The sequence below is a fragment of the Pinus tabuliformis genome, chromosome 8, assembly GCF_031772625.1.
Source record: "Pinus tabuliformis cultivar Carrire ecotype Pingquan chromosome 8, CPIR1, whole genome shotgun sequence".
Lineage (NCBI taxonomy): Eukaryota > Viridiplantae > Streptophyta > Pinopsida > Pinales > Pinaceae > Pinus > Pinus tabuliformis.
Window position 1 is genome coordinate 1,282,312,349 of NC_142294.1, and position 25,702 is coordinate 1,282,338,050.

At 36.2% G+C, this 25,702-nt stretch overlaps 1 protein-coding gene across 7 annotated transcripts in view; it reads right to left on the reverse strand.

The window, feature by feature from the left end:
* Positions 1-12,751: 12,751 nt before the first annotated feature.
* LOC149240092 (prolyl 4-hydroxylase 1) overlaps positions 12,752-25,702 on the reverse strand; it is a 419,466-nt gene continuing 406,515 nt past the window's right edge. For all 7 annotated transcript variants that reach the window (XM_089373625.1, XM_089373626.1, XM_089373624.1 and 4 more), the window contains 2 exons: positions 13,762-13,854; positions 12,752-13,401 (listed from right to left, as the gene is read on the reverse strand). In XM_089373625.1, coding sequence (XP_089229751.1) covers positions 13,294-13,401; positions 13,762-13,854 — 201 coding nt within the window. In that variant the 3' untranslated portion in view covers positions 12,752-13,293. The remainder of the gene's footprint in view (positions 13,402-13,761; positions 13,855-25,702) is intronic.

Sequence of the window (25,702 nt, forward strand, 5' to 3'; positions counted from 1 at the left end):
CCGCGATTTTCAACCTGCGTGACCCCCATTTTTCCCCCTGAAAGCTGCTCCAGCATCCTTAAGCTCTGCGTACTCCTCGCTGTGTATATCCTCCAACCTGCAAAAGGTAAACCCTCCATCACTGCTATTCATCGCGAAGCCTGCTCTCGGTCTTCCTTTCTATCGTCAAAATATATCCGCACCACGACAAACACAAAGCCTTTTCAATTTTTGGGTGTATTACATTGGGTTATATTGTTTGGGTTTATTTCATTTTTGGTTTTGTATGTATTTAAGGTTTTAGTCAGTGGTTTAGCATTTCGACTTTTCATTTTAGTTTTCATTTGTATTATTATGAGTTAGATTTAGGTTTGATTTTATTTTGTTTGTTTAAATTTATCATTTTTCAAATTTAACTTTGATTTCTGTTTTTATTAAAAACAATAAAGAAAAAAAAATGATTGTGTTTTCTTTTCATTTCGTTGATTTTCATTTTCAATTTTATTAAAAGATCATAAAATTTAAAAATCTCTAAACATTTTAAAATTTTAAATCTAAAACAATTAAAAACATTAAAAAAAAGAGTAAACTTTTTTGAAAAAGACTAATTAAAAATTGGAAATTCCTTTTGATGTCTTTTTTTGTTGTGGTATCAGTATCCATCATTTTACTATAGTTAAATGTGCTTAAATTTTTATCTGGTGTTTAACTATTGGAAAGTGATAAATTTCCTAGATTTGGAATTTCAAGCATAATCATTTTAAATTCTAACTGGTTAGCGTTTAAATTTTGTGGTTATTTAAAGCATTTGCATCTCTTGAAATTTAATTGCTAAGACATTGTGCTTCTATAGAAAATCTTTCGTTATTGCTTGAATTATATAATGCTCGTTACATATCAGATATTTTACAAATTTTTCAAGCAATCATTAATTATTTCATAAGCAGCAGTAGCTAATTGATTACCTTGGATCATTGACTCCATAAAGCATTAGTTGTTATCATTTAAAATTTAATCAAATTCTAAGTCTCGCTAAGCCTTAATCAAGTTTTCGATTGCTTCGTTGTTTCTTCCGAACAGACTGATTCATAGCTAGTTCTCTTTTATCCCATAGGGTCTACCCCCCTTAGCCTGTTATAGGGAGATGGCTTAAACGGAGAAATCGGGGATCAGGGTGACTGCCCCCGATTTGAGCGTTGTCGCGGTCCTTAGACACTCTATGCAACAACATTTTTTGTCGCCACTACCGGGGACTGATTTACTGGGCCTGCGCTTTATGACATTCATCATTCAACTTTCATCTATCTATCATTCATTGCAGCCGACAACGACAACATTTTTTGGCGCCATTGATGGGGACATTTTATTCTCGGCATTTCAACGACATTTCCTCATCATTCTTTTCATTTCTCATCTCTTCATTTCAGCAGGCAACGACAACATTTTTCAGTGTCGTTGCCGGGGATAGAGTTTTTTTGTCCTTGGTCCTCACGACATTCATATTTTCAATCATCTCATTTTTTCCGCCATTCATTAGCCTATCAAACGGCGAACATTTCCTGGCATCATTTGATCTTTTCATCGCCCTATCTTTCGTCATCTCATTAATCGTTTCATCTGTACCTTTAGCACCTGGACATCTCGGTTCGTTTCTTGTTTGGGTGGCGACTCCATTCCTTTTCATTTATTTTTTCTCAAGCAAGAGGCCCCCCCTTATATCTGGTGGTTTGTTGCCTATTGGATCCTAGAGTTAGATTCATGTTCAAGTGGCGACTCCACTTCTTTCATTTCTACAAGAATTTCTACTCGAAGCTCGCTTCTTGCGGATCTCTTGATTTTCTTGAGTAGAGGTCTCTCGCCATCATCCATTTGGTCCCTCATTATTCATCATGGATTATTCGTTTACCCCATGTCATTTTACTAATGTTCTCCATGATATTTCGGAAATGGCCATTCAGAAATTTTCTTTGTTCTCGGGTGGTGATTTAGTCGCTGTTAGAAAGCATCTATGCAATTTTCTCATATAATGCTCATATATTGTAGTTCTCCTCAGTATGATCATGAAGATGTCAAAATGCGTCTATTTGTCTTTTCTTTAGAGGGTGATGCTTTGAATTGGTTTAATAATTGTCCTGAAGATTCTTTCACTTTTTTACAAGACATCGTTTATGCTTTTAAAAATAGATATGGTTATCAAGATAGCTCGCCTTGTTCCCCTAAAATTATACAACAGAATGAAAGTGATTTTGTGAAGGATTCAACTGTCGATGAAAGATTTAAAGACAATTCTCCATATCAGAATGTGCCATCAACCTGTACCGTTGCATATCAAATCCATGATAGTGGAAAAGTAGGGACAAATTGTCAAATCAGTATCAACAATGAAAGGGAAAATCAAAAGCAAATTATAGAGGAACTAATGCGGCTGGTAAAAAATATGTTGATTAATCAAGAAAAAATTGTAATTGATTACGTCAATGATATGAGAACTTTGTACACCCACCTGGAAAAGCCAGATAAGGAGATGGAAACCATGAAAGCTAATCATGATAGGGAAATTAATTATATGAAAAACAAGTTACTAACTATGGATGAAGAAATGACAATCATGACATTCGATTATAATAATCAGTGGGCTACCATGCAAGCAAATCATAAGAAAGAGATAAACTCTGCAACATTGCTTGATGACCATAAAGGAAAGGAACGATAAAGTAATAAAAGATATGGAAGCTAGTTAGATATGTCTTCAGAATAAGTTATTGAGCATGGAGGAAGACCATGCCATAAGAAAGAGATAAACTCTGCAACATTGCTTGATGACCATAAAGGAAAGGAACGATAAAGTAATAAAAGATATGGAAGCTAGTTAGATATGTCTTCAGAATAAGTTATTGAGCATGGAGGAAGACCATGCCAAGGAAGTCAGTGCTATGAAGCTTGAACACTTTAGCCAGATGGATGCCATTACAATACAGGTATAGAAATTTCAACATCGGTCAGAGGATGAAAAAAACAAGGAGATGTCAATAGATCAGAAGCCTCCTTATTCGCTGCAACAAGCTCCATATTATTATGAGGAGGCCATTTGTTCCATTGAAAGGTGGTTAATTGAAGGTGACCTAGATAAAATTGAAAACGATAAAGATCAAATGCAAAATGAAGAAAGACATGTCACGCATATCTTACATACTTCATCTGAAAGTTTTGAAGCAGAATGTTCCACAAAGAAAAAACACAAGAGAAAGAGAACGAGAATGAGAAAGCGATTTGATGCATCAAATAGCCGTAAGTAGCTTGATTTTTGGATAGGAAAAAGTCCTACGTTATGCAGAATTGGACATGGCACATCTGATAAACAACTGACACATTTGTCTGAAAGCAGGAAAATGCTAAATATACACTATATTGAACACATCTGATGCCATGGGGCATCCTTTATATTTCTAACCCTACTCCTTGTCTTTTCAGCATTTCATTTTTGTTTTAGGATTAGATTTACTTTTCATGTTACTAGATAGTTAATAAATGAAGAGCTTATATCTTTCCCGTGCTTAATGTTATATGATGATTTTTGGATGGACGCTACTTGTGTTTTGTTGTGTGTTGCGTGGATGCAGATTTTATATTCTCACATTCCTACATTGCAGCAATGTGTCCCCAAGTAGAGCCAGATGTTGACTACTACGTGTCAATTACCCATAGCAGTACACCCCCTTTTTTTCGCAAAAGGGACAGCGCTTGATCAACGTGTCCGTGCCGTTCGACTATCATCATCACCCTGATCATGTTATATTGTAAACCCTTTCTGCATGTGTAAAATTGTAAATAATCTCCGCAGATCCGTGTCGTGTATGTAATTGCCTAGGTAAACCTAATTTTTTGATGACGATCTACATTCCGGAAGGTTTTCTGTCTCACCAATCCATGGTCGACAAAGTTTTCCTTCAGCCTTACCGCAAAGCCGGAATGGATTTTGTCACTAGAATCTTAGGGGAGTCCTAGTGTGTTAGATCGAGTCTATGTAAAGGTGATTTGAGAATAATCCTAACTATTTGGTTAGGATATTTTATTATAAATTGCTTGATCTGCTAGATTATGTTTGTGTCGCAGAACTGGGTAGTCTATGAGGGTCTATATCAAATGGGTTTTCCCCCTTGAGATGTAAAAATGTAAAAATCATGACGTAAAATGTCTTGAGGGTTAGAAAAATAATTTATCCCCTCATAGGTCCTAGGTCCTAGTTAAATTTAAATTTTCTAGAGGTAAAATTCGTGGATCCTTTAAAAAAAATTAAATCTTCACTGGTCCAGGGACTAAGATTATTTGATTATTTACTTAAATTTTATGTCTTAGGTCCCTGGGGTTAAGTAAAAGTCAAAGTTTTGAGGAAATAAATGCAAAATTTTAATTTTTTGAATTTATTAAATATATTTAATTGAAAAATTCGAAATTTCCTCAATATTTAAAATTTCGATGGATGAGACTAAAAGAAATTTTGATCTTCATCGACGGTCGAGATCACTTTAAAAAGGATCACTCGAACTAGCCGTTGGGAAATTTTTCTTTAAATAGGAGGTCAGTTGTCAATTGAGATCATTCGATCTTTTGATCGTGTGCTAAGTGAAAGTTCTCTTGTAATTGTTTTTCATGTGCAATAAAGAAAGACTTTGTGGTTAATTTCTGCTGGTGTTACTCTTCTTGGGAATGTTGTAAGATGTTTTATTTTCATGCATAGATTTCCTTTTCAGTCTTTTATAGTAGCTTTCTGAAGAGTGGTTTAAGCACAGGTATCTTGTTTGATCACTAGGGTTTGAATGATAGTTTAAATTCTGAATATAATGGCAGGTATCTCCATTAAATCTGAATTTTATTGTCGTTTTCTCTCTCTATGTTAATGGTTGAATCGAGTTGTGCAGAAATTTTTTTGATCATCGGGCATTCATGGAAGTTTTCAGTTGGACCAACCAACTCCCGATTAGCATTTTCTGAAAAGCCCAGCTAGTTTTGATCTCGGGCTTATCATTAGAACTTCTGTTGTGGATGCATGAAGGGTTTTCTGAAGCACCTCATCTCAAATTTAAAATTTTAAAAATATATATGTGGCATAATGACAAATCTGGCTGCTTAGAGCCTTTAACTTGTGAATATTGTAATTATTTAGCTAATTTTGGGGGGTTTTTTTTAGTTTCATCCTTGCATATATTGTTCCTGGGCGTTTTGTTTTTCCATTGCAAGTTGCAGGCCTGAAGAATTTTTTTTGGCTTGAAACCAGATTTAGGCCCTGGAGGGTAAGATCTGGCCTTAGGATCAGCTCTTGTGGGGGTTTCTGAAGAAATTCGAGGGTTTGTCAAGCTATCTGTCTGTTGTTGCCTGGGGTTTCATTGTGTTAAATTTTTCGAAATTTTTAAGCAAGTTGTGGGATTGCTATATCACCATTCTTTCCACACCTCACTCGCTCAGCGTCCTATGTGAAAACTTTCTAACCCTCATCGCTATGCCTCCTCCTGAACCTGCAAAACGAATCAGCGAATCACGCTGTCGTCCATCCTCTGCCGAGTTGCAACTGCGTTCTCCATCTCCCTTCCACGACTCCCACATTCTTCCACACCCCTCTCCACGCTATCCCTTCCTCTGTCATCGCATCCATCCGTTGTCCAACCTTCTCTAAACCAATCTAAACTTCACACAATCTCCCTCTGTGGCTCCTTCCCTCAACGCACCCATACTCCTCCTCACTGTTTGCAGTCTCTCCCATGCACTTATGCTGAAAACCTTCTCCCCTCCACGCAGTTGTATCCGTAGCCATATAACTTGCGTTCCTCTCCGCATACCTGTAAAAAAATTCGCAATTTTCAACCTGCGTGACCCCCATTTTTCCCCCTCAACGCTGCTCCAACATCCTTAAGCTCTGCGTGCTCCTCACTGTGTATATCCTCCAACCTGCAAAAGCTAAACTCTCCATTACTGCTATTCATCGCGAAGCCTGCTCTCGGTCTTCCTTTCCGCCGTCGAAGTATATCTGCACCACAACAAACACACAGCATTTTTCGATTTTTGGGTGTATTACATTGGGTTATATTGTTTGGGTTTATTTCATTTTTGGTTTTGTATGTATTTAGTGTTTTAGTCAGTGGTTTAGCATTTCGACTTTTCATTTTAATTTTCATTTGTATTATTATGAGTTAGATTTAGGTTTGATTTTATTTTGTTTGTTTAAATTTATCATTTTTCGAATTTAACTTTGATTTCCGTTTTTATTAAAGAAAAAAAAAATGATTGTGTTTTCTTTTCATTTCGTTGATTTTCATTTTCAATTTTATTAAAAAATCATAAAATTTAAAAATCTATAAACATTTTAAAATTTTGAATCTAAAACACTTAAAAACATTAAAAAAAAGGAGTAATTTTTTTTGAAAAAGACTAATTAAAAATTGGAAATTCCTTATGATGTCTTTTTTTCTATTATGGTATCAGTATTCATCATTTTACTATAGTTAAATGTGCTTAAATTTTATCTAGAGTTTAACTATTGGAAAGTGATAAATTTCCTAGATTTGGAATTTTAAGCATAATCAATTTAAATTCTAGCTGGTTAGCATTTAAATTTTGTGGTTATTTAAAGCATTTGCATCTCTTGAAATTTAATTGGTAAGACATTGTGCTTCTATAGAAAATCTTTCGTTATTGCTTGAATTATATAATGCTCGTTACATATCAGATATTTTACTAATTTTTCAAGCAATCATTAATTATTTCATAAGCAGCAACAACTAATCGATTACCTTGGATCATTGACTCCACAAGGCATTGGTTGTAATAAATTAAAATTTAATCAAATTCTAAGTCTCGCTATGCCTTAATCAAGTATTCGATTGCTTTGCTGTGTCTCTCGAATCGGCGGATTCATAGCTAGTTCTCTTTTATCCCATAGGCTCTACCCCCCTTAGCTTGCGATAGCGAGACGACCTAAACTGAGAGATCGGGGATCAGGGTGACAGCGCCTGATCTGAGCGTTGTCGCAGTCCTTAGACACTCTGTGCGACAACAAGGCCTATGAACAAAACCTTTGTTATAAAGTAAGATCTTAGGAGTGAAGCCACCCAAGATAAGGTTTGTCAAGAAACAAAGGTATGCCTCAAACTACAAAAACATTGACTTCTTTAGTAAATGTTTATTCATTTGACAATCTGTTACTAACATGGTTGTGTTTAGCTATATTGAATCATATTGATTCTTATTTTGGGTGATTCATCACTTGATAAATCTACCCCACTCCTACTCTTAATTGATTTTATAGAACCCTAGACAAGTTCTCAAAAAAACCCCTAACCTAAGGGTATGCTAATGTGAATGTCTAAAACCCTAAACTACTTAAGAATATTGTGAAATGTTGTTTGAAGTTCTTGTTGATGATGTCATGATTGGGATTTTAGTATGATCATAAAACCTTAACTTGTGAGGATTGAATGATGTTTGTCTGAGATCTCAAACCTTTGAAATTTTGGAATAGTAAGGCTTTTTTCTATGTTATGAAACCCTAGATCTTTAAGGTTTGGTTGGGCTTTTTTCTATGCTTATGCATGATAATGAATTCCTAGATATGTGTGTTGACCTACTTATTGATGATCATAAGTCTTAGGATTTAATATAAGTCCTTGTCTGAGATTCTATGATGATGATATTTGGAAATCTAGGGTTTTGCAACTAAACTCTAATAGTAGTTAAAAATTCTCTAACATGTGTAATACAACAATCTAAGATCTATTTATATAATGATTGTTGAGATTGTGAAAATGAAATTCTAGGGTTTTGGAGTTAAACCTTAGTAGAAGTGAAAATCTTTGATGTATGTGATAATTTGAGATTTGTATTAAATCGTTGAAGTTTGAGTTTTAGTTGTGATTGATGATTGATTGAAAATCTAGGGTTTGCAGCTAACCCTACGGAAGTTGGTCATGTTAATGACTAAGTTGTGATTGGTTTTGATTGATTCTCTTGTATGAAATCTAGGATTTGTATGAAACCCTAGTGGAAAATCTAACATATGAATTATGAAGGTTGTTAGATACCTTGTATATCTATATTTGTTTGAATTGTTTCTAGGGTTTGCTATACGTTGGAGTAGGGTATGTTACACCTTTGAAAGAAACATTGAAAACCTAGATGGAATGAAAGTTGTTATGAAGTAGTCTAGAGTTTATGACAAAGTCCCTAGCAAGATGTTGAAAAGTAGATGTCTATTGTTTGTAATTAAGTTTGGGCATCTAATATGTATATAGTTGAAATGCTTCTATGATTCTGATTTGACTAACTTCACGCTTCTATAGATTTGGTCGTGCTTGCTATCTAAGTTGTGCATGTTGATTTCTGGTAGCATCAGATGTGATCTAAGTCTCAAATTTTGCAAGGCTTGAGCACATGTATTCCAAAGAACCAAGAAAGCGTTTTAGGAAATTCCACCCAAAAACAATTTTATTAAAATAATTAATTATTTTTAATGGGACCCTAAGTCTAAACTTAAGAAAATAAAATAATTAATGGGTATTAATCTAATTGTGGGTGTAACTTTTAGAAGATGAGGATCAAGCAGAAATGATCTTAGCCATTGATTAGCTTCTAATCTGGGTCATTGAATGTCAACGAGTAGATTATCTAAGGAGGCTTGAGGGTCATTTGGAAGACACACATAGGGAGTTGAAAAGTTTGATTTTCTGAAGCAGAGCAACTGTTGGGAGAATATCGATAGTGAGCTTTTGCAATGAGGGGCAGGGATAGTTTGGTTGGAGAAGTCTTCTCTTGAGCCAAGATACATAGCAGAAAGGCAGAGAGACACTAGAAGGAGGTAGTGCAGTACCCAGGAGGGGCTGATGCTGAGCCAGAAGGGCTCACGCATCGACGACGCATTTCTCCAAGCTGAAGTCCGGATTTGCAGAGGGAGCTGACATTTCTGAGCCGGGAAGTATGGAAACTGCTCCAGAAGGCAAATCGATTCCCAGTTGAGCAGACGCAGAGCATTAGAAGCTGACACTGGACCCACGCAGGGGCATCGTAGAAATAACTGGGGACACGTTGGTTCTGTTGCCAGATCAACCGAGACTTACCGGGTAGAGTGAGGTAATCTCACAAATTTCTTCTGCTAGTTGTATTTCTTTGTAACTGGATTGTTGGGAGGGCATCTAGAGTTGATAGTGGTAGGGTCAACAAGAGTACAGTTGCAACAACACAGTAGTTGGTGGACAACATGTTAGACATCAGCAGTGCAGAGGACGATGAGATGAAGCCAGGGTGATGCTTTAGTGGGAGGCATTGCTAGAGCACATTCCTTGCTAAGAGGGAGTGTTGATTTATGGTAGCATCAGATGTGCTCTAAGTCTCAAATTTTGCAGGGAGGCTTGGGCACATGTACTCCAAAGAACCCAGAAAGCGTTTTGGGAAATTCCACCCAGAAACAATTTTATTATAATAATTAATTATTTTTAATGGGACCCTACGTCTAAACTTAGGAAAATAAAATAATTAATGGGTATTAATCTAACTGTGGGTGTAACTTCTAGAAGAAGACGAGGATCAAGCAAAAATGATATTAGCCATTGATTAGCTTCTAATATGGGTTGTTGAATGTCAACAATGAGATTATTTAAGGAGGCTTGAGGGTCATTTGGAAGACACGCAAAGTGAGTTTAGAAGTTTGATTTTCTAAAGCAGAGCAGCGGCTGGGAGAATATCAATAGTGAGCTTTTGTAGTGAGGGGCAGGAATGGTTGGAGAAGTCTTCTCCTGAGCCAGGATACACAACAAAGAGGCAGAGAGACACCAGAAGGGGGAAACACAATACCAAGGAGGGGTTGACGCTGAGCCAGAAGGGTTCACGCAAAGGCAACACAGTTCTCCAAGCAAAAGTTTGAATTTGTTGAGGGAACTGACATTTCTGAGTTGGGAAGGCTAGAAACTGCTCCAGAAGGAAAATCAATTCCTAGTATAGCAGACACAGAGCCTTAGAGGCTGACGCTGGACCCACGCAGGCGCAATGCAAAAATAACCGGGGACACATTGGTTCAACTCCCGGATTAGCCAGGAATTGCCGCATAGAGTGAGGTAATCTCACAAATTTCTTCTGCCAGTTGTATTTATCTGTAACTAAATTGCCGGGAGGGCATCCAGAGTTTTTCCAGGGACATTTGTACAAAAACAACTGTCACTTGTGTGAATCTCTCTATTGTTCAGTTTCTTGTTTCGACATACAATTTAATTGGTGTAGGCTGCAGTGTATGTATTTCGATGTTTGTCGTAACAAACTACAAATAACTTATTCATGTAAATCTATCAAGTAGAAGAAATATCATCAGTGTTGCAGTAGGAAGTCCTGTGTTTAAGGAATTTTCATAGTGAAGATGCACAATCTTCAATATGGTGAAGATGTTCGTTGATGTGATAATCATGATGAAGATCATGATAACTCTGATAAAATGGTTGGAAGCCACGAAAGATTCTCCGATGACAAAAAGAAGATGATCTCCCTAAGAAACCCTGAATAGAAGAGATCTCCCTAAGATTAAGAGGGAGTCTAGATAAAGAGATGTTCCCTGGTTTAGAGGGAGGGCATAGCTTGGTTTTGATTGAAAAATGAATTTTGGAGGATATGTCGCTGCATGAGAAGTAGGAAAGGAAAGTGTATGATTGAGGAATCTTCTGTCAAAGATTCAGTTGATAGTCCTACTATGAAAAGTTGAAAAGCAACATCTAGACCCCGAAGGTTTGTATTTGATTATGTACATATGAAAATATATTATTGATTGGGGTTGTGTTTGTACATGTGAATCTCTCGAAGGTTTTGATAGCATGCTAGTTACCAATCAATTTGATTGGGAGAGATTGGTCATCCCTGATCTACGGATCAAGGAGTGTTGAGACTTTGTGAGTGAAGCATTGCCTGGGAAGACATCTGGTCGGCATGTTGTGTTGATGTCTAGGTCCCAAAGTTGGAAAGGTGGCATTGATTATAGAGCTCTATTTTTGGATACACGATTGGATCTTTGAGTTGGTGGTTAGCAAGCCTAATGGTACCTAGAGGGGACAAAAGCTTGAGTTCACCTTATTCCCACTTGGATAAATTGCCCTGGTCAAGAAACTAGCCTGTGGCATTGCAGTGCCTAAATTGTTGAGAGACTAATGGATAGATTGCCTTGGTCAGGAATCTAGTCCATGGCATTATAGTGCCTAAAGTTCTTCATGGTTCATATAGTTGAGATCTTCCTTGTACTTGTTTATAATGAATACCTTCCTAGTTAAGAGGGAGTGTTCGAAAATGTAACTAGGTTCGGTCTTCATTTAATGTATTTGAGTCATCTTGTAATATACTTGTCAAAAGAATAAAGCAAAGAATTTTTGTTATTATTATTGTGACTTATTAAAGCATGGGTTTCATGCTTGGGTCACCATGTTTTAGGTCAAAGTCCTCATTGAGGACTTCTAGGATTTATTATGAGTCAAAAAGTCATTGAACTTTTAAAGAGACTCTTCTTGGGCTTTTGAATTATGTAAAAATATTGAGTCAAATGTAATTTATGTATCCTCCACATCAAGTCGGCCTAAAGACATCAATTCGACCTCCCTTGAAGCCTATAAATAGAAGCAAGTTGAATTCATTTGGAGCACTTCATCTCAAACAAGTTCAATATCTATAAGGAAGCTGGGAAGTGCGAAGTACAAAGCCAAGAAGCCAAATGAAGTGCAAGTTGGGTGTAATCTAAGGAGAAGAAGAAAAACAAAATTTTAAGTGCCTCTCTATCTCTGTTTCGTGCCCTATATTAGGAGATCAAAGTCTTCCAAGTTTCACTGATGCCGGAAGCTGTTGCTTAGTCGAAGTTGCCGGAAAGGAGGTCGAAGATCTGGGAGGTTGATTTGGTGTGAAGGGAAGGTCTAGTCTTTGTCTAGGGTGAAGAGTCTCAAAGAATGCTATTCAAAGGAAGAATTTTCTTTACGGAGTTTCCCCCTCAAGGGGGGATTTTCCTTGGTATAGTGCCTACATTTGGTGTCCATTGTTTTATGTGGTATTGCTTTGGTAATTGCTTGATGAACTAAAAGAAAGAAGCTATAAAGAATCGTAATAACAAATCAAGTACATCACAAGTAATTATCAAGAATATGAAAATCTTTCTGCCTTTCTGATTTTCTAACAATATTTGTGATCTATCATCTAGAGGACTATCATACCTCATACTTCACTCACATAAAAATAATGACAAGCCAAAGGCTATTAGACAGTTCCAATGGCTTGAAGATTTCAGTACTTTGCTATTCTAACATTAATAAGTCAAGCTGACATTCTCGAAAGCTATTCTGATTGATAGATAATCTCATTTTAAATATTTAAGGAGGCGAGACAACTCTTAACCTCATGTTGTAATTTTTGCCATTTTATCCATGTATTTTCTTTGCAAATTTTAACTTTTTCTCCAGTTGTCTCTAGTTGATTCTCTCCTTCAGAAATGGGGATGTTTCAATTGGAGCTGCTAATAGACTTTTCTAGGCATAGGCTGCTTTGGAAGCATAGGAGATATTGCATTGTTAAAAGATTTTCCAAGTCTCTCTTTCATGGTTTGTAAGAGTTTTGAAGTGCATACTCTACTGTTAAAAATAAAAGTTGACAATGCAATGAACAGGAGAAAGTACCCAGATTGTCTTTTTATCTAGAACATCCACAACTAATAAAATCATTATTGTGCCCATTCTTCCACCCAAATTGGCAAATCTTTTTAAAAATCAAAAGATAAAATGTTGAACAACCTGTTTTAGTTAGGTAGAAAGTAGTACAGGGAAAAAATAATGCATCTTTACACAAAGAAGACTTTTGAATTTAGCCTTTGATATAATTTCATGGCACTGAGGAAGACATTCTAGAAATCAACCAGCTAACCTCAAGGACATGCCACCACCGGCCATCAATGTCACGGCTAGCAATTGAAAAATAGCTTAAATTTCCATGCTTGCAATAACTACTCTCTTCATTCTTCGTGCCATATACCATTACAACCATCTATTGGGTTAATGACGTAATCATTGTCCCGTGACCATTACATCTTAAGAGGCAAACTTTCACAATTAAGCTCTTGAAACTTTGATCTCATCCAAAAATGAACTTTGCACAGAAAAACATCGTTCCTATATATTGCATTGCATTTGCACAGCCTTTTGTATCAATATCTAAAAGGATTTGCATCATTCATCTTTGTGATGTGCTAAGCATCGACAACTCTCCATAGATGTGCTACTTCAATAAATTAATTTAACATAGACTATAATACATGGACCATCAGGCAATGCTTTTCTGTCTCATCCATTTTGTAGCCGACCATTTAACACCCCCTAGCACCTCACAACCTCCATGACGACTTTTCGGATCCACTGAACCATCTAGACCCTGGAAAATAGAATATAATGCCTATCAATCCTTAAGATCCAAGATTATTTACATTAATTACATTAAAAGGCAGTGTAATTTCTAAGCCACAGCAGGGAATCAAGTACACTAACTGATACTACTTACAGCATTAAATGGATGTGCGAACTAGATCCTAGAAAATAATCAAACAAAATTATCCAGAGAACCATTCTTGTCTTTACTGGTCAGCATTATACTACTTTTTTTTTCCTTCTACGGGCATTTGAATGCTATATACAAATGGGTGAGATTCACGAAGCCAACAAGACGAACACAGTTAAATTATCAAAGAATCAATGTATTATTATTGCTATCACACTGAGCAAGGACAAAACTTACCACACTCCAGAAAAGAACTGCATCTCCTTTTATTGGTTTCACACAAATTCCCATCACCCTCTTGCCTCCACAACTACAGTCTGCATCTCCAGCCTGAAGATTTATATGAATATAGTTACATTACATAAAAAAAAAAAAATTAATGCAGATATTATAATAACACCAGAGTATGCAAGCAAACAAAGCAGAAATCATGGCGACATATCTATGTATATCAGTCCATATGTAAACTTGATTTAATACAAATCTTGTTCAATTTTTCTTTTGTGAAAACAAAACAAAGCAGTAATCACCAATGTATTCCACCTACATATGATGCCTTGCTACTAGATCTTTGGATAGAATCTGACATACCATATGAGACGTAGTGAGAACTAAACATGATGTTAGACCATAATTACGATGCCGTGAAAAACACAAATGATTAAGAGCATTCTATGTTTTCAAATGCAATGTACAAATGTGATTAGTTTGGATAATAATTGGAAACCCTGGAAAATAATTGCTATGAAACTTACCTAGGAAGAACACGCACACACACACATATATATATATATATATATATATATACACACACACCTCAGTAAAATTTCTATTTGAATCATTTCCATCAGTCCATTGTTTCAAAGAAGAATCTACAGAAATACGATATCATAACTGCACCAGGTTGTATAACTTGTTGAACTACAATGGCATATCTGTTGATTTTTGGGTAGCTGTGGCACTCCCCAGCTACACAAGTTAATATTAAAAGTAAGAAAATTAAAGTTAATTTTAAGTTTAATTTAAAAACAGTCGTGTCTCTTTGGGGCAACCTAATACCATTATAAAAAGGCACCCGATACAATAATAAATCACACATCACTCACAAATTCTTCTCTCTCCCTCGCACGTGGAACAGATCTATGCAAGAGCCCTAAGTTTTTCTAACAAGTTGGAATTTCTGTGTGTAATTACTTAATGATGTTCCTATATCATTGAAAGTAATTACCAGATGCAGAAATTTGTGCTTGTCTATTAAGCACTATATAATCAACATGGTATCAGAGCTTTGGTGGTGAAAGGCATCATTCTTGCAGAGACATTTGACCTTGCTCTAGAACAAGACTGAAATCATCAAAAGGGCTCAAACTTGTGCGGCTTATTTACATAAATGTTGCATTCATATTCTTGTGATGAAGGACCAGTGAAAAATGTTTTAGAGCCTGGTCTGTTAGTGTTAATTTGAATTCGGCTCAGCTTGAAACGGCAAAGGTTTATAGATTCGTTTGGGCTTATTTAACGAAGTTTGGAAGATAAATTGATTGTCTGAAGCAGCCTCATCACCCACTTTCGGCCCTCATTAGGGCATGAACATTTTGTGCTTATACAGTGAAGAAACATCATCACTTCTGTGGCTTGGTTACCTGAATTTATTTGTGGATCCTTGATGATGAATGTATGATCTGAGCAGAACAAAATCAGATTTAGTAGCCCTAATCTCTGCAGATGCTTCAGCTCTCCTTAAGGTCTATTCTCCAAAGTCTGGAAGATGATTCTTGTGAGATTATACCCGTGGCTTAGTCATCCTATGGCCTAAGTCTTGTTAAAGAAGCAGAACTGAAGTCCGTAAACCTAATTCATCAATCTGAACCAGACTCGCTGGCCATTACAGTTGATCTATGGAGCACGTTGACCTGGAAGTTTGACAAGGCTATTCATGTGGCAAATTTACAACAAGAACCAGCGAGATAAGGCCTGCATGCTGGGCATAAAAGCAGATTACTTGCAGATTAAATGGTTGGTTTTCAGCAGTGATCTTATTGACCTGGAGTAGCATTACACTGTTGAAAGTTACAGCGTTACCTCCAGTAGCATCTCAATGCAGACCTGAACGTTGAAGAAGTTCTGAGGCTTGCATATGTATCACTACCTACAGCTCCAAATCAAAAGAAATTAGGCCAACCTCACTGCAAGAAGCAGTCAAATCTTATACACAAGAGATGTGAAGGTTGTCACCAACTAATGAGGTATGGGCTGCAATTGTTAATTCTTATTGCCACAGTACAGTAGCTTTTGTTTATTTTGAAGATACATCTCTCAACAGATTGTGGACAGAAGATAGTATGTTGAATGATTGATGCAAACAACGGTTGACCAGGGGTGCACTATATGCCTATGATACCATTAAAGCAGTTTGTTCGTAGCATGATTCATCAAGTTTTATTGAGCAGTTACAGTTGACATCTACAGGCAGTGACATCAACATTTTGGCAACAGTAAACAAGCCTTCTGCAGTGAGGATTTGAAATGAAATAGGGTTTCACCATTTAAGGTTGTGCAAGGACTACTTGTTGGAACCTCACTGTCATATTCTTCCTGTAGCAGCATCTGTCAGTAGGAGTGGTTTTGCAGCACATTAAGGGTTCTGTTACGGCTTCACAGATTTACACAGTCAAGTCAAGATTTAGAATATTGAGAACAGAAGCAGCGGCAGAGGTATGTGTGCAGTTGGGCTTTTGCAATTCAGTTGTAAGAGTATCATTGTCTAAAGATCATTGTACATTTGAAGAGTATTGGAAAAAAGGTTTTGTTGAAATTCATTGTAAGTGGGTCATTGTCCCCTGCTATGAGAGCCCACATAAATTGCAGAAGTTGATTCAATGTAAGTGGGTCATTGTCCCTGGTATGGGAGCCCATAGTAGTGTGTCAAATTCATTATCATTTACAGGGTGGTTGGGTGGTGCTAGGCTGGTGGTTGAAGTCACCTTCAGGTTGAACCCTGAATACATTTCAAGGTGGTACGGTGGTACTAGTGCAAGCTTGAGCTTGCAAGGGTGTTGGAGCATCTTTTCAGCCTTGGATGATAAAATAAAGGTGCTGAAGTGTCCTTCCAGTTGGAGCTGGAAAATTGAACGCTTTTCTAGAGTACTAGGGAGTTGTTGCATCCCATTTCAGTTGGAGTTGAAGCATTTGATGTCCTCACAAAATTATTAGAAAATTGTTTGGTGGTTTTTGTCCCAAAGGGGTTTCCACCTAAAAAATCTTGTGCCTAATGTCTATTGCTTATTTATGCTTTGAATTGATGTTGAAGATTAATTAATGCTCTGAAAAAATTAATGCTACTAATTTCTAAGAAATATTGATTCACCTCCCTCTCAGTGTTTCCAATAATTGGCATCAGAGTAGGTTCCTTCACTAGCAGTTTAACCACTGGAAGGAGATCATGGAGTGCAATAAATTGGGACTTCTAGTACTTAATGGGAACTACTATACATTTTGGATTGGAAAGATGAAGGCAAATCTTCAAGCAAAAGGATTTGATGTTTGGAATGTTGTGCTGACCGAATACATGGAACCTGTTGTCGCACAGATTGTCACGACAACGCTCAGACTGGGCACTGTCACCCTGATCCCCGATCTCTCCGTTTAGGCCATCTCCCGAGGCTAAGGGGGGTTGACCCTATGGGATGAATGAAGACCAACTGTGGACCCGTTGGTTTGGGAGACACAAGGAGGCAATTTAGCACTTGATTGATTTAGAAATTAATGTACCAGTGCCTTATGGAGTTAATGATTAAATGATTATTTATTAAATGCTACAAAAATATGAACCTTGTAAAACAATCATTTAGCATCAAATATCCCAAGCGATACAAGCTATTCAATAAACACACAATGCTTTATCAATGATTTAGCAATTAAACTTCAAAAAGTCAAACGCTTTAAATGACCATAAAATTTAAATGCTGACCAGCTACCACTTTCATATAGCCAACTTTAAATAAACATTTAAGTGCATTTAACTATAGACAAGTGGAACATAGATACAACAAAAAAATAGAAAAAGACATTAAAATAAATTGTCAATTTTTAATTAGTCTTTTTTCAAAAAAAAAAAAAAAAAATAAAAAAAAATTATATATATTTTCATTTTTTTTTTTTATATCAAAATAGACCAAAATATCTAAATGAAAATGAAATTTTAAATATGTGCAAATGAAATGGAATTTAAAACTAAATAAAGTCTAAAACTAAGATCTAAATTCTAATTTATATACACAATATAAAATCTAATTTCTAAATAAAACTCAGACCTGAAAAAAGAATTTTTTTTATGATTTTATATTTTATGATTTTTATTATTAAAATCTAACTTTAAACAAAATTAAATCTAAATTTAAAGAAGCTTAAATCTAAAAACTAAAACAAAAATTTAATAAGTCTAAAACTACAACCTAACTTGAAAAAATAAAAAATTGAACTAATCTAAATCTAAAATAAAAGAATTTTTTTTTTTTTTTTTTAATGCCATTTTTTGATTTTTAATTTTATAAAATTGAAATCATTAAAAATAAAAAAATAAAAAAATCTTAAATCGAGATTTTAATAAAGTTGAAGTCTTAAGTTGAAAAAACAAAAATTATATACACCCGTAAAAGAAGAATACGAATGAACTATACTAAACCTAATATATATAGAAATGTTGTCTATGTTTGCGAGTTAGCAAGTTCGGTCGACGGTCCAAGGAGGCTGCAGAAGGGTGCTTGAACAGACTCGTTGAAGGCAGGGAAATGGAGCTGCGAGAAGAGACAACTGCAATGGGATGAGAAACGACAGCATAGGGGAGTGCGACTACAGGATTTGGTGAAGGTAATGAAGCCCGTAGGAGAAGAGGATGGCAGCGTGAGGATGGCAGAAGGGTGCAACGAACAACAATGGAATACGCAGGCAGAGGAACGTGAGGGATATGGAAGGAGCTTGAATGAAGAAAACGTAGGTTTGATGGCAGCAGCGTGATGGGGATAGAGGGCAGCGGATCGATGGAAAATCGAGTGCAAGAATAGCTGTGTGAGGAGGGAGATGCGCAGAACAGGCAGCAGATTTTGATGAAGGAGCTGCGTAAGATGAACAGGATTTTGCACAAATCTGTAGGTAGAGACTGGCCAGAGGTGTGACAATGATACTTGGGTAGATTGCTGAGGGAAGGAGCTGAGCAAAAAAAATAGCAGTGCTGAAACCTGGCACAATCCAGGAGCCTCCCTACAAAAAAAAAAAAAAAAAATCCTGAAAATTTTCCTGCGGAAATGAAACCCCAGCAAGCAGATAGTTGACCCTCTTCAGAAAAATTGAAAACCTGTTGAAGATTATCCGTGCAAAATTTTCAAAACCTATACTTGCAACTTGAAAACAATGAAAACAAACAGCGAGAACCTGAAAATGTAAAAAATAAATGAAACCCTAAAAACCCGAAGACCAGTGAAATAATTACAGTAATTACAAATTAAAGGCTCTAAATAGCCAGATTTGTCATATTATGCCACAAAAATATTTTCAGAATTTTAAACTTAACGTGGGGTGCTTCAGAAACCCTCTATGCATCTGCAACACAAATTCTAATGATAAGCCCAGTATTAAAACTGGCTGGGCTCTTTCAGAAAACGCAATCCGGGAGTTCGCTGGTTCAGCCGAGAACTTCCCCTAACGCCTGGTAAACTCAAAACTAAAGATATCCTGCACAGCTTAAATCAACCATTAACATAGAGGGAGAAAACAATAGTGAAATTCAAATCAAATGGAGATACCTGCCATTATATTTCAGAAATTAAACTATCATTCAAACCCCAGAGATCAGACAAGATACCTGTGCCTAGATCAATCTTCATCAAGCTATTATCAATGGCTGAAAATAAAATTATGTAGAAAAATAAAACATCCTACAACATTTCCAGAAGAGTAACACCAGCAAGATTTTCAACCCCAAAGTCTTCCTTTATTGCACAAAAAAAATGACAACAAGAGAGCTTTCTTTAGCACCATACTCTAAGATCCAATGATCTCAAATGACCCTTGACACCCTATTTAAAGGAAAATTTCTCAACGGCTAGTTTGAGTGATCCATGTCAAAATGATCTCGACCATTGATGAGGATCAAAATCTCTTTTAATCTCATCCATCAAAATTTTAAATGCATTTTAATATATTAAAAAATTAAAATCTTGCATTTATTTTCTCAAAATTTTGACTTATTATTATTTTATTTTATTTTTCAAATTTTTATTTTATTTATTTTTTTTTTAAATTTTTTTTTTTTTTTTATAGTTATTTTTAATTTTTTATTATTTTTATTTTTATTTTTGGATCCTCGAACTTAGCCTTTGGAAAAATTACCTAGGACCTAGGACTTAGGACTTATGAGGGGATTAAAACATTTTCTAACCCTCAAGATACTTTACATCATGACTTTTACAATTTTACATCTCAAGGGGGAAAACCCATTTGACATAGACCCTCATAGACCACTCAGTTCTGCGACACAAACATAATCTAGCAAATCAAGCAATTTGTAATAACCTAACCAAATAGTTAGAATTATTTCCAAATTACTTTTACATAGACCAAAGCACACTAGGATTCCCCTAAGATTCCAATGACAAAATTCATTCCGGATTTGGGGTTAGGCTGAAGGAAAACTCTGCCGATCATGGGTCGGTGAGACAAAAAACCTTCCGGAATGTAGATTATCACTAGAAAATTAGGTTTGCCTAGACAATTTACATACATGACTCAGATCTGCTAAGATTATTTACAATTTACACATGCAGACTCGGTTTACAACATAACAAGATCGGGCTGATGATGACAGTCGAATGGCACGGACACGTTGATCAAGCGCTATCCCTTTTGCGGAAAAGGGGGTGTACTGCTATGGGTTGTTGACACGTAGTGGTCAACATCTAGCTCTACTTGGGGACACATTGCTGCACTGTAGGAATGTGAGAATCCAGAATCTGCATCCACGCAACACACAAAAAAACATAAGTAGCGTCCATCCAAAAATCATCATATAACATTAAGCACAGGAAAGATATAAGCTTTTCATTTATTAACTAGTTTAACAACATGAAAAAGTAAATCTAATCCTAAAACAGAAATGAAAATGCTGAAAAAACAAGGAGTAGGGCTAGAAATACAGAGGATGCCCCATGGCATCAGATGTGTTCAATATAGTGTATATTGAGCATTTGCTTGCTTTCAGGCAAATTTGTCGGCTGCTTATCAAATGTGCCGTGTCCAATTCTGCATACGGTAGGACTTTTCCCTATCCGAAAATCAAGCTGCTCGTGGCCGTTTGATGCATCAAATCTTTTTCTCATTTTCTTTTTCTTGCGCTTTTTCTTCGTGGCAAGCTGTATCACTGATGACGTGGAACTTTCTGCTTCAAAGCTCTCAGATGAAGTATGTAAGATATGCGTGACATGTCTTTTTTCATTCTGCATTTGCCCTGTCAAGGATGATGGACCAATCTTACAGGTGCCATGAGTTATAACTTGATCTTCAATGACTAGTGGATTAACCGTGTGAGCATCAACCGGATTATTAATTTTGCTTTTATCCAGGTCACCTTCAATTATCCGCTTTTCAATGGAACAAAGGACCTCATAATATTATGGAGCTTGCTGTAACAGATAAGGAGGCTCGTGATCTATTGACATTCCCTGGTTTCTTTCATCCTCTGACAGCTGTTGAAATTTCTGAACCTGTATTTTAAGGGCATCTATCTGACTAGAGTGTTCAACCTTTATAGCATTGATTTCCCTGGCATGGTCTTCTTCCATGGTCAATAACTTATTTTGAAGACATATCTGATTAGCTTCCATATCTTTTATTACTTTATCGTCCTTTTCCTTTATGGTCATCAAGCAATGCTGCATAGAGTTTATCTCTTTCTTATGATTTGCTTGCATGGTCGTCATATTTTCCTCTAAGCCTGATAACTTGCTTTGCATAAAACTAATGTCTGTGTCATGATTAGTTTTCATGGCCTCAATTTCCTTAGCATGTTGATTTTGCATGTCCGTTATGAGATCAGAGTGTTTAATTTTCATGATCTCCATCTCCTTATTATGTTTTCCCAGGTGGGTGCATAAATTTCTCACATCATTGGCGTAATTAGTTTGATTGATCTCCATATTTTTTACCAGTCGCATTAGTTCTTGTATAATTTGCTGATCTTCCTTTTCCTTGTCAACACCGTTTTTACAATTTGTCCTTGCTTTTCCACTATCATGGATTTGATCTGCAATGGTACAGGTGGATGGCACATTCTGATATGAAGAATTGTCTTGAAATCTTTCATCGACAGCTAGACCTTTTATAAGATTAATTTCATTCTATTGCACAATTTTAGGGGCACAAGGCGAGCTATCTGGATGACCATATCTATCTTTAAAAGCATTGCAAATGTTTTCTAAAGAAGTGAAAGAGTCTTTAGAACAATTATTAAACCAATTCACAGCATCACCCTCTAAAGAAAGGACAAATAGATGCATTTTGACATCTTCATGATTATATTGAACAAGTCTACAATACATGAACATTATACGATAAAAATTCCATAAATGCCTTCTAACAGCGACTGAATCACCACCCGAGAACAAAGGTAATTTAGAAATGGCCACTTCCGGAATATCATGCAGATCATCAGTAAAATGACATGGTTTAAACGAATAATCCATGATAAATAACGAGGGACCAAATGGATAATAGAAAGATATCTCTGCTCAAGAAAATCAAGATATGAAAGAAGTGAAGTTGCCACTTGAACAATGAATCTAATTCTAGGATCCGAAAAGCAACAAACAAGCAGATATGAGGGAGGTTTCTTGTCTGGTAAAAATAAATGAAAAGAAATGGAGTCACCACCCAAACAAGAAACGAACTGAAGAGTAGGTGCTGAAGGAATGATTAAATGATATGACGAAAGATAAGGCGATGAAAAGATCAAATGACGCCAAAGAATGTTGGTCATTTGATAGGCTAACGAATGGCGGAAAAGATGAGATGATGCCAAAAAATGTTGACTTTGCCGGCTCAAATGAAAAGATTCCAGATTCCAAATGAGAGAGAAGAATGAAGATGAAATGTCGTTGAAATGCCAGGGCCAGAAAAACTCTATCCCCGGCAATGGCGCCAAAAAATGTTGTTGTTGCTGGCTGAAATGAACAAATGAGAAATGAGAAAAATGAATGTCGTTGAAACGCCAAGAATCAAATATCCCCAGCGACGGCGCCAAAAAATGTTGTCGCACAGATTGTCGCAACAACGCTCAGACCGGGGGCTGTCACCCTGATCCCCGATCTATCCGTTTAAGCCGTCTCCCGAGGCTAAGGGGGGTAGACCCTATGGGATGAATGAAGACCAATTGTGGACCAATTGGTTTGAGAGACACAACAAGGCAATTTAGCACCTGATTGATTTAGAAATTAATGTACCAGTGCCTTATGGAGTTAATGATTAAATGATTATTTATTAAATGTTGCAGAAATATGAACCTTGTAAAACAATCATTTATCATCAAATATCCCAAGCGATACAAGCTATTCAATAAACACACAATGCTTTATCAATGATCCAGCAATTAAACTTCAAAAAATCAAATGCTTTAAATGACCATAAAATTTAAACGCTGACCAGCTACCACTTTCATATAGCCAACTTTAAATAAACATTTAAGTGCATTTAACTATAGACAAGTGGAACATAGATACCACAAAAGAAAAAGAAAAAGACATTAAAATAAATTGTCAATTTTTAATTAGTCTTTTTCAAAAAAAATTAATATATTTTTCATTATTTTTTCTTATATCAAAATAGACCAAAATATCTAAATGAAAATGAAATTTTAAATATATACAAATGAAATGGAATTTAAAACTAAATAAAGTCTAAAACTAAGATCTAAATTCTAATTTATATACGAAATATAAAATCTAATTTCTAAATAAAACTCAGACCTGGAAAAAGAAATTTTTTTATGATTTTATATTTTATGAATTTTATTATTAAAATCTAACTTTAAACAAAATTAAATCTAAACTTAAAGAAGCTTAAATCTAAAAACTAAAACTAAAATTTAATAAGTCTAAAACTACAACCTAACTTAAAAAAATCAAATATTGAACTAATCTAAATCTAAAATAAAAGAAAACTAAAAAATTTATTTTTTATGCCGTTTTTTGATTTTTATGATTTTTATTTTTATAAAATTGAAATTATAAAAAAATAAACAGAACTTAAATCGAAATTTTAATAAAGTTAAAGTCTTAAGTTGAAAAAAAAAAAAATTATATACACCCGTAAAATAAGAATACGAATGAACTATACTCAACCTAATGCATTCATATATATTGAAATGATGTCTATGTTTGCAAGTTAGCAGGTTTGGTGGACGGTCCAAGGAGGCTGCGGAAGGGTGCTTGAACAGACTCGTTGAAGGCAGGGAAATGGAGCTGTGAGAACAGACAGCTGCAATGGGATGAGAAACGACAACATAGAGGAGGCGACTGCAGGATTTGGTGAAGGTAATGAAGCCCGTAGGAGAAGAGGAAAGCAACGTGAGGATGGCAGCAGGGTGCAATGAACAACAACGGAATATGCAGGCAGAGGGACGTGAGGGATATGGAAGGAGCTTGAACAGTGTTGCACGAAGCGCCCCCCCCCCCCGGTTCCAAGCCCCGAAGCGCGTCCCGTACGGAAGCGCCTAGGAAGCTTGGCCGGAATTCGGAAGCGCCGCTTCGGCTTTTTTAGCCGCTTCCTGGAAATTTGGAAGCGCTGTACGGAAGCGCCGAAGCACGCTTCGTACGGCGCTTCGAGCGTCGGAAGCGTGGCGCTTTGGAGGAGGAAGCGTATGCTTCCCAGACGCTTCCGTACGCTTCCAGAAAAGCTTCCGGAAAAGCGTTTAGAAAATCGTTTTTTTTTCAATTTTTTTTTAAATTTTAGGTGAGTTTGCTTGTTGGGGGTGGGTCCACCTTGGGTTAGGGTGACGAATGAAGGCAAAAAAAATATAAATATAGCAGATGCTCCCTCATGGTAATGTTAAATTCTTAAAGTAAAAGGGACATTCTCCTTTATTTTTCATTTTCATCCTTTTACTTAAATTTTTAACATTACCATGAAATGCCTCAGGATGTTTGAGAGTGGTTCCAGCCTCATTGGACTTCATATGGAGAAAATAGAATTTCATATCCTATTCAAAATTCAGCAGACTTAACAGTTTTCAGGTATTCAGGATCAATGGGATTGTGGCATTTCATTAGATTATATCAAGTATGAAGGTATGCGATTAGCATTTAATCAAGAGCACCAAGCCCTATATGTACCCTGGTGTTGGTGGTGTTAATTGTTGAACTCCTTTGTCACGCAGCACGCCCTTAGCAAAAAATTACCTTTCAATCAAGTCAAAATCATCGATCAAACATGTTAAGCTTTTTCTACCATATTTTAAGTCTTGAATTAGGTAGTTTGATCAAAATTGGGCAATGTTGACTAATATCCCTAGACAATCGAGGTAGAGGCAAAGGCTAGACAAGAGGAGAAGAATCTAGATTCTAGATCATTAATGTACAATGGATGTTATATCTATCTTGATTTATGCAAAAATATGCATGTTTTCATGTCTTCTATAATTAATTTGGTATTTAGGATGTTTGTTTTGAGTATAAATGCAAAAAAATATAAAAATATATATATATATATAGCAGACGCTTCCGCGGACGCTTCGCTTCCTAGATTTTTGGAAAATGACGCTTCGGCGTCCTTCCAAAAAACGCTTCCGCTTCGTGCAACATTGAGCTTGAATGAAAAAAACGTAGGTTTGAATGCAGCAGCGTGATGGGGATAGAGGGCAACGGATCGATGGAAAATCGAGCACATGAATAGCTGTGTGAGGAGAGAGATGCGCAGAACGGGCAGCAGATTTTGATGAAGGAGCTACATAAGATGAACATGATTTTGCACAAATCTGTAGGTAGAGACTGGCCAGAGGTGTGACAATGATACTTGGGCAGATTGCTGAGGGAAGGAGCTGAGTAAAAAAAATAGCAGTGCTGAAACTTGGCACAATCCAAGAGCCTTCCTAAAAAAAAAAAAAATTGAAAATTTTCCTACGGAAATGAAACCC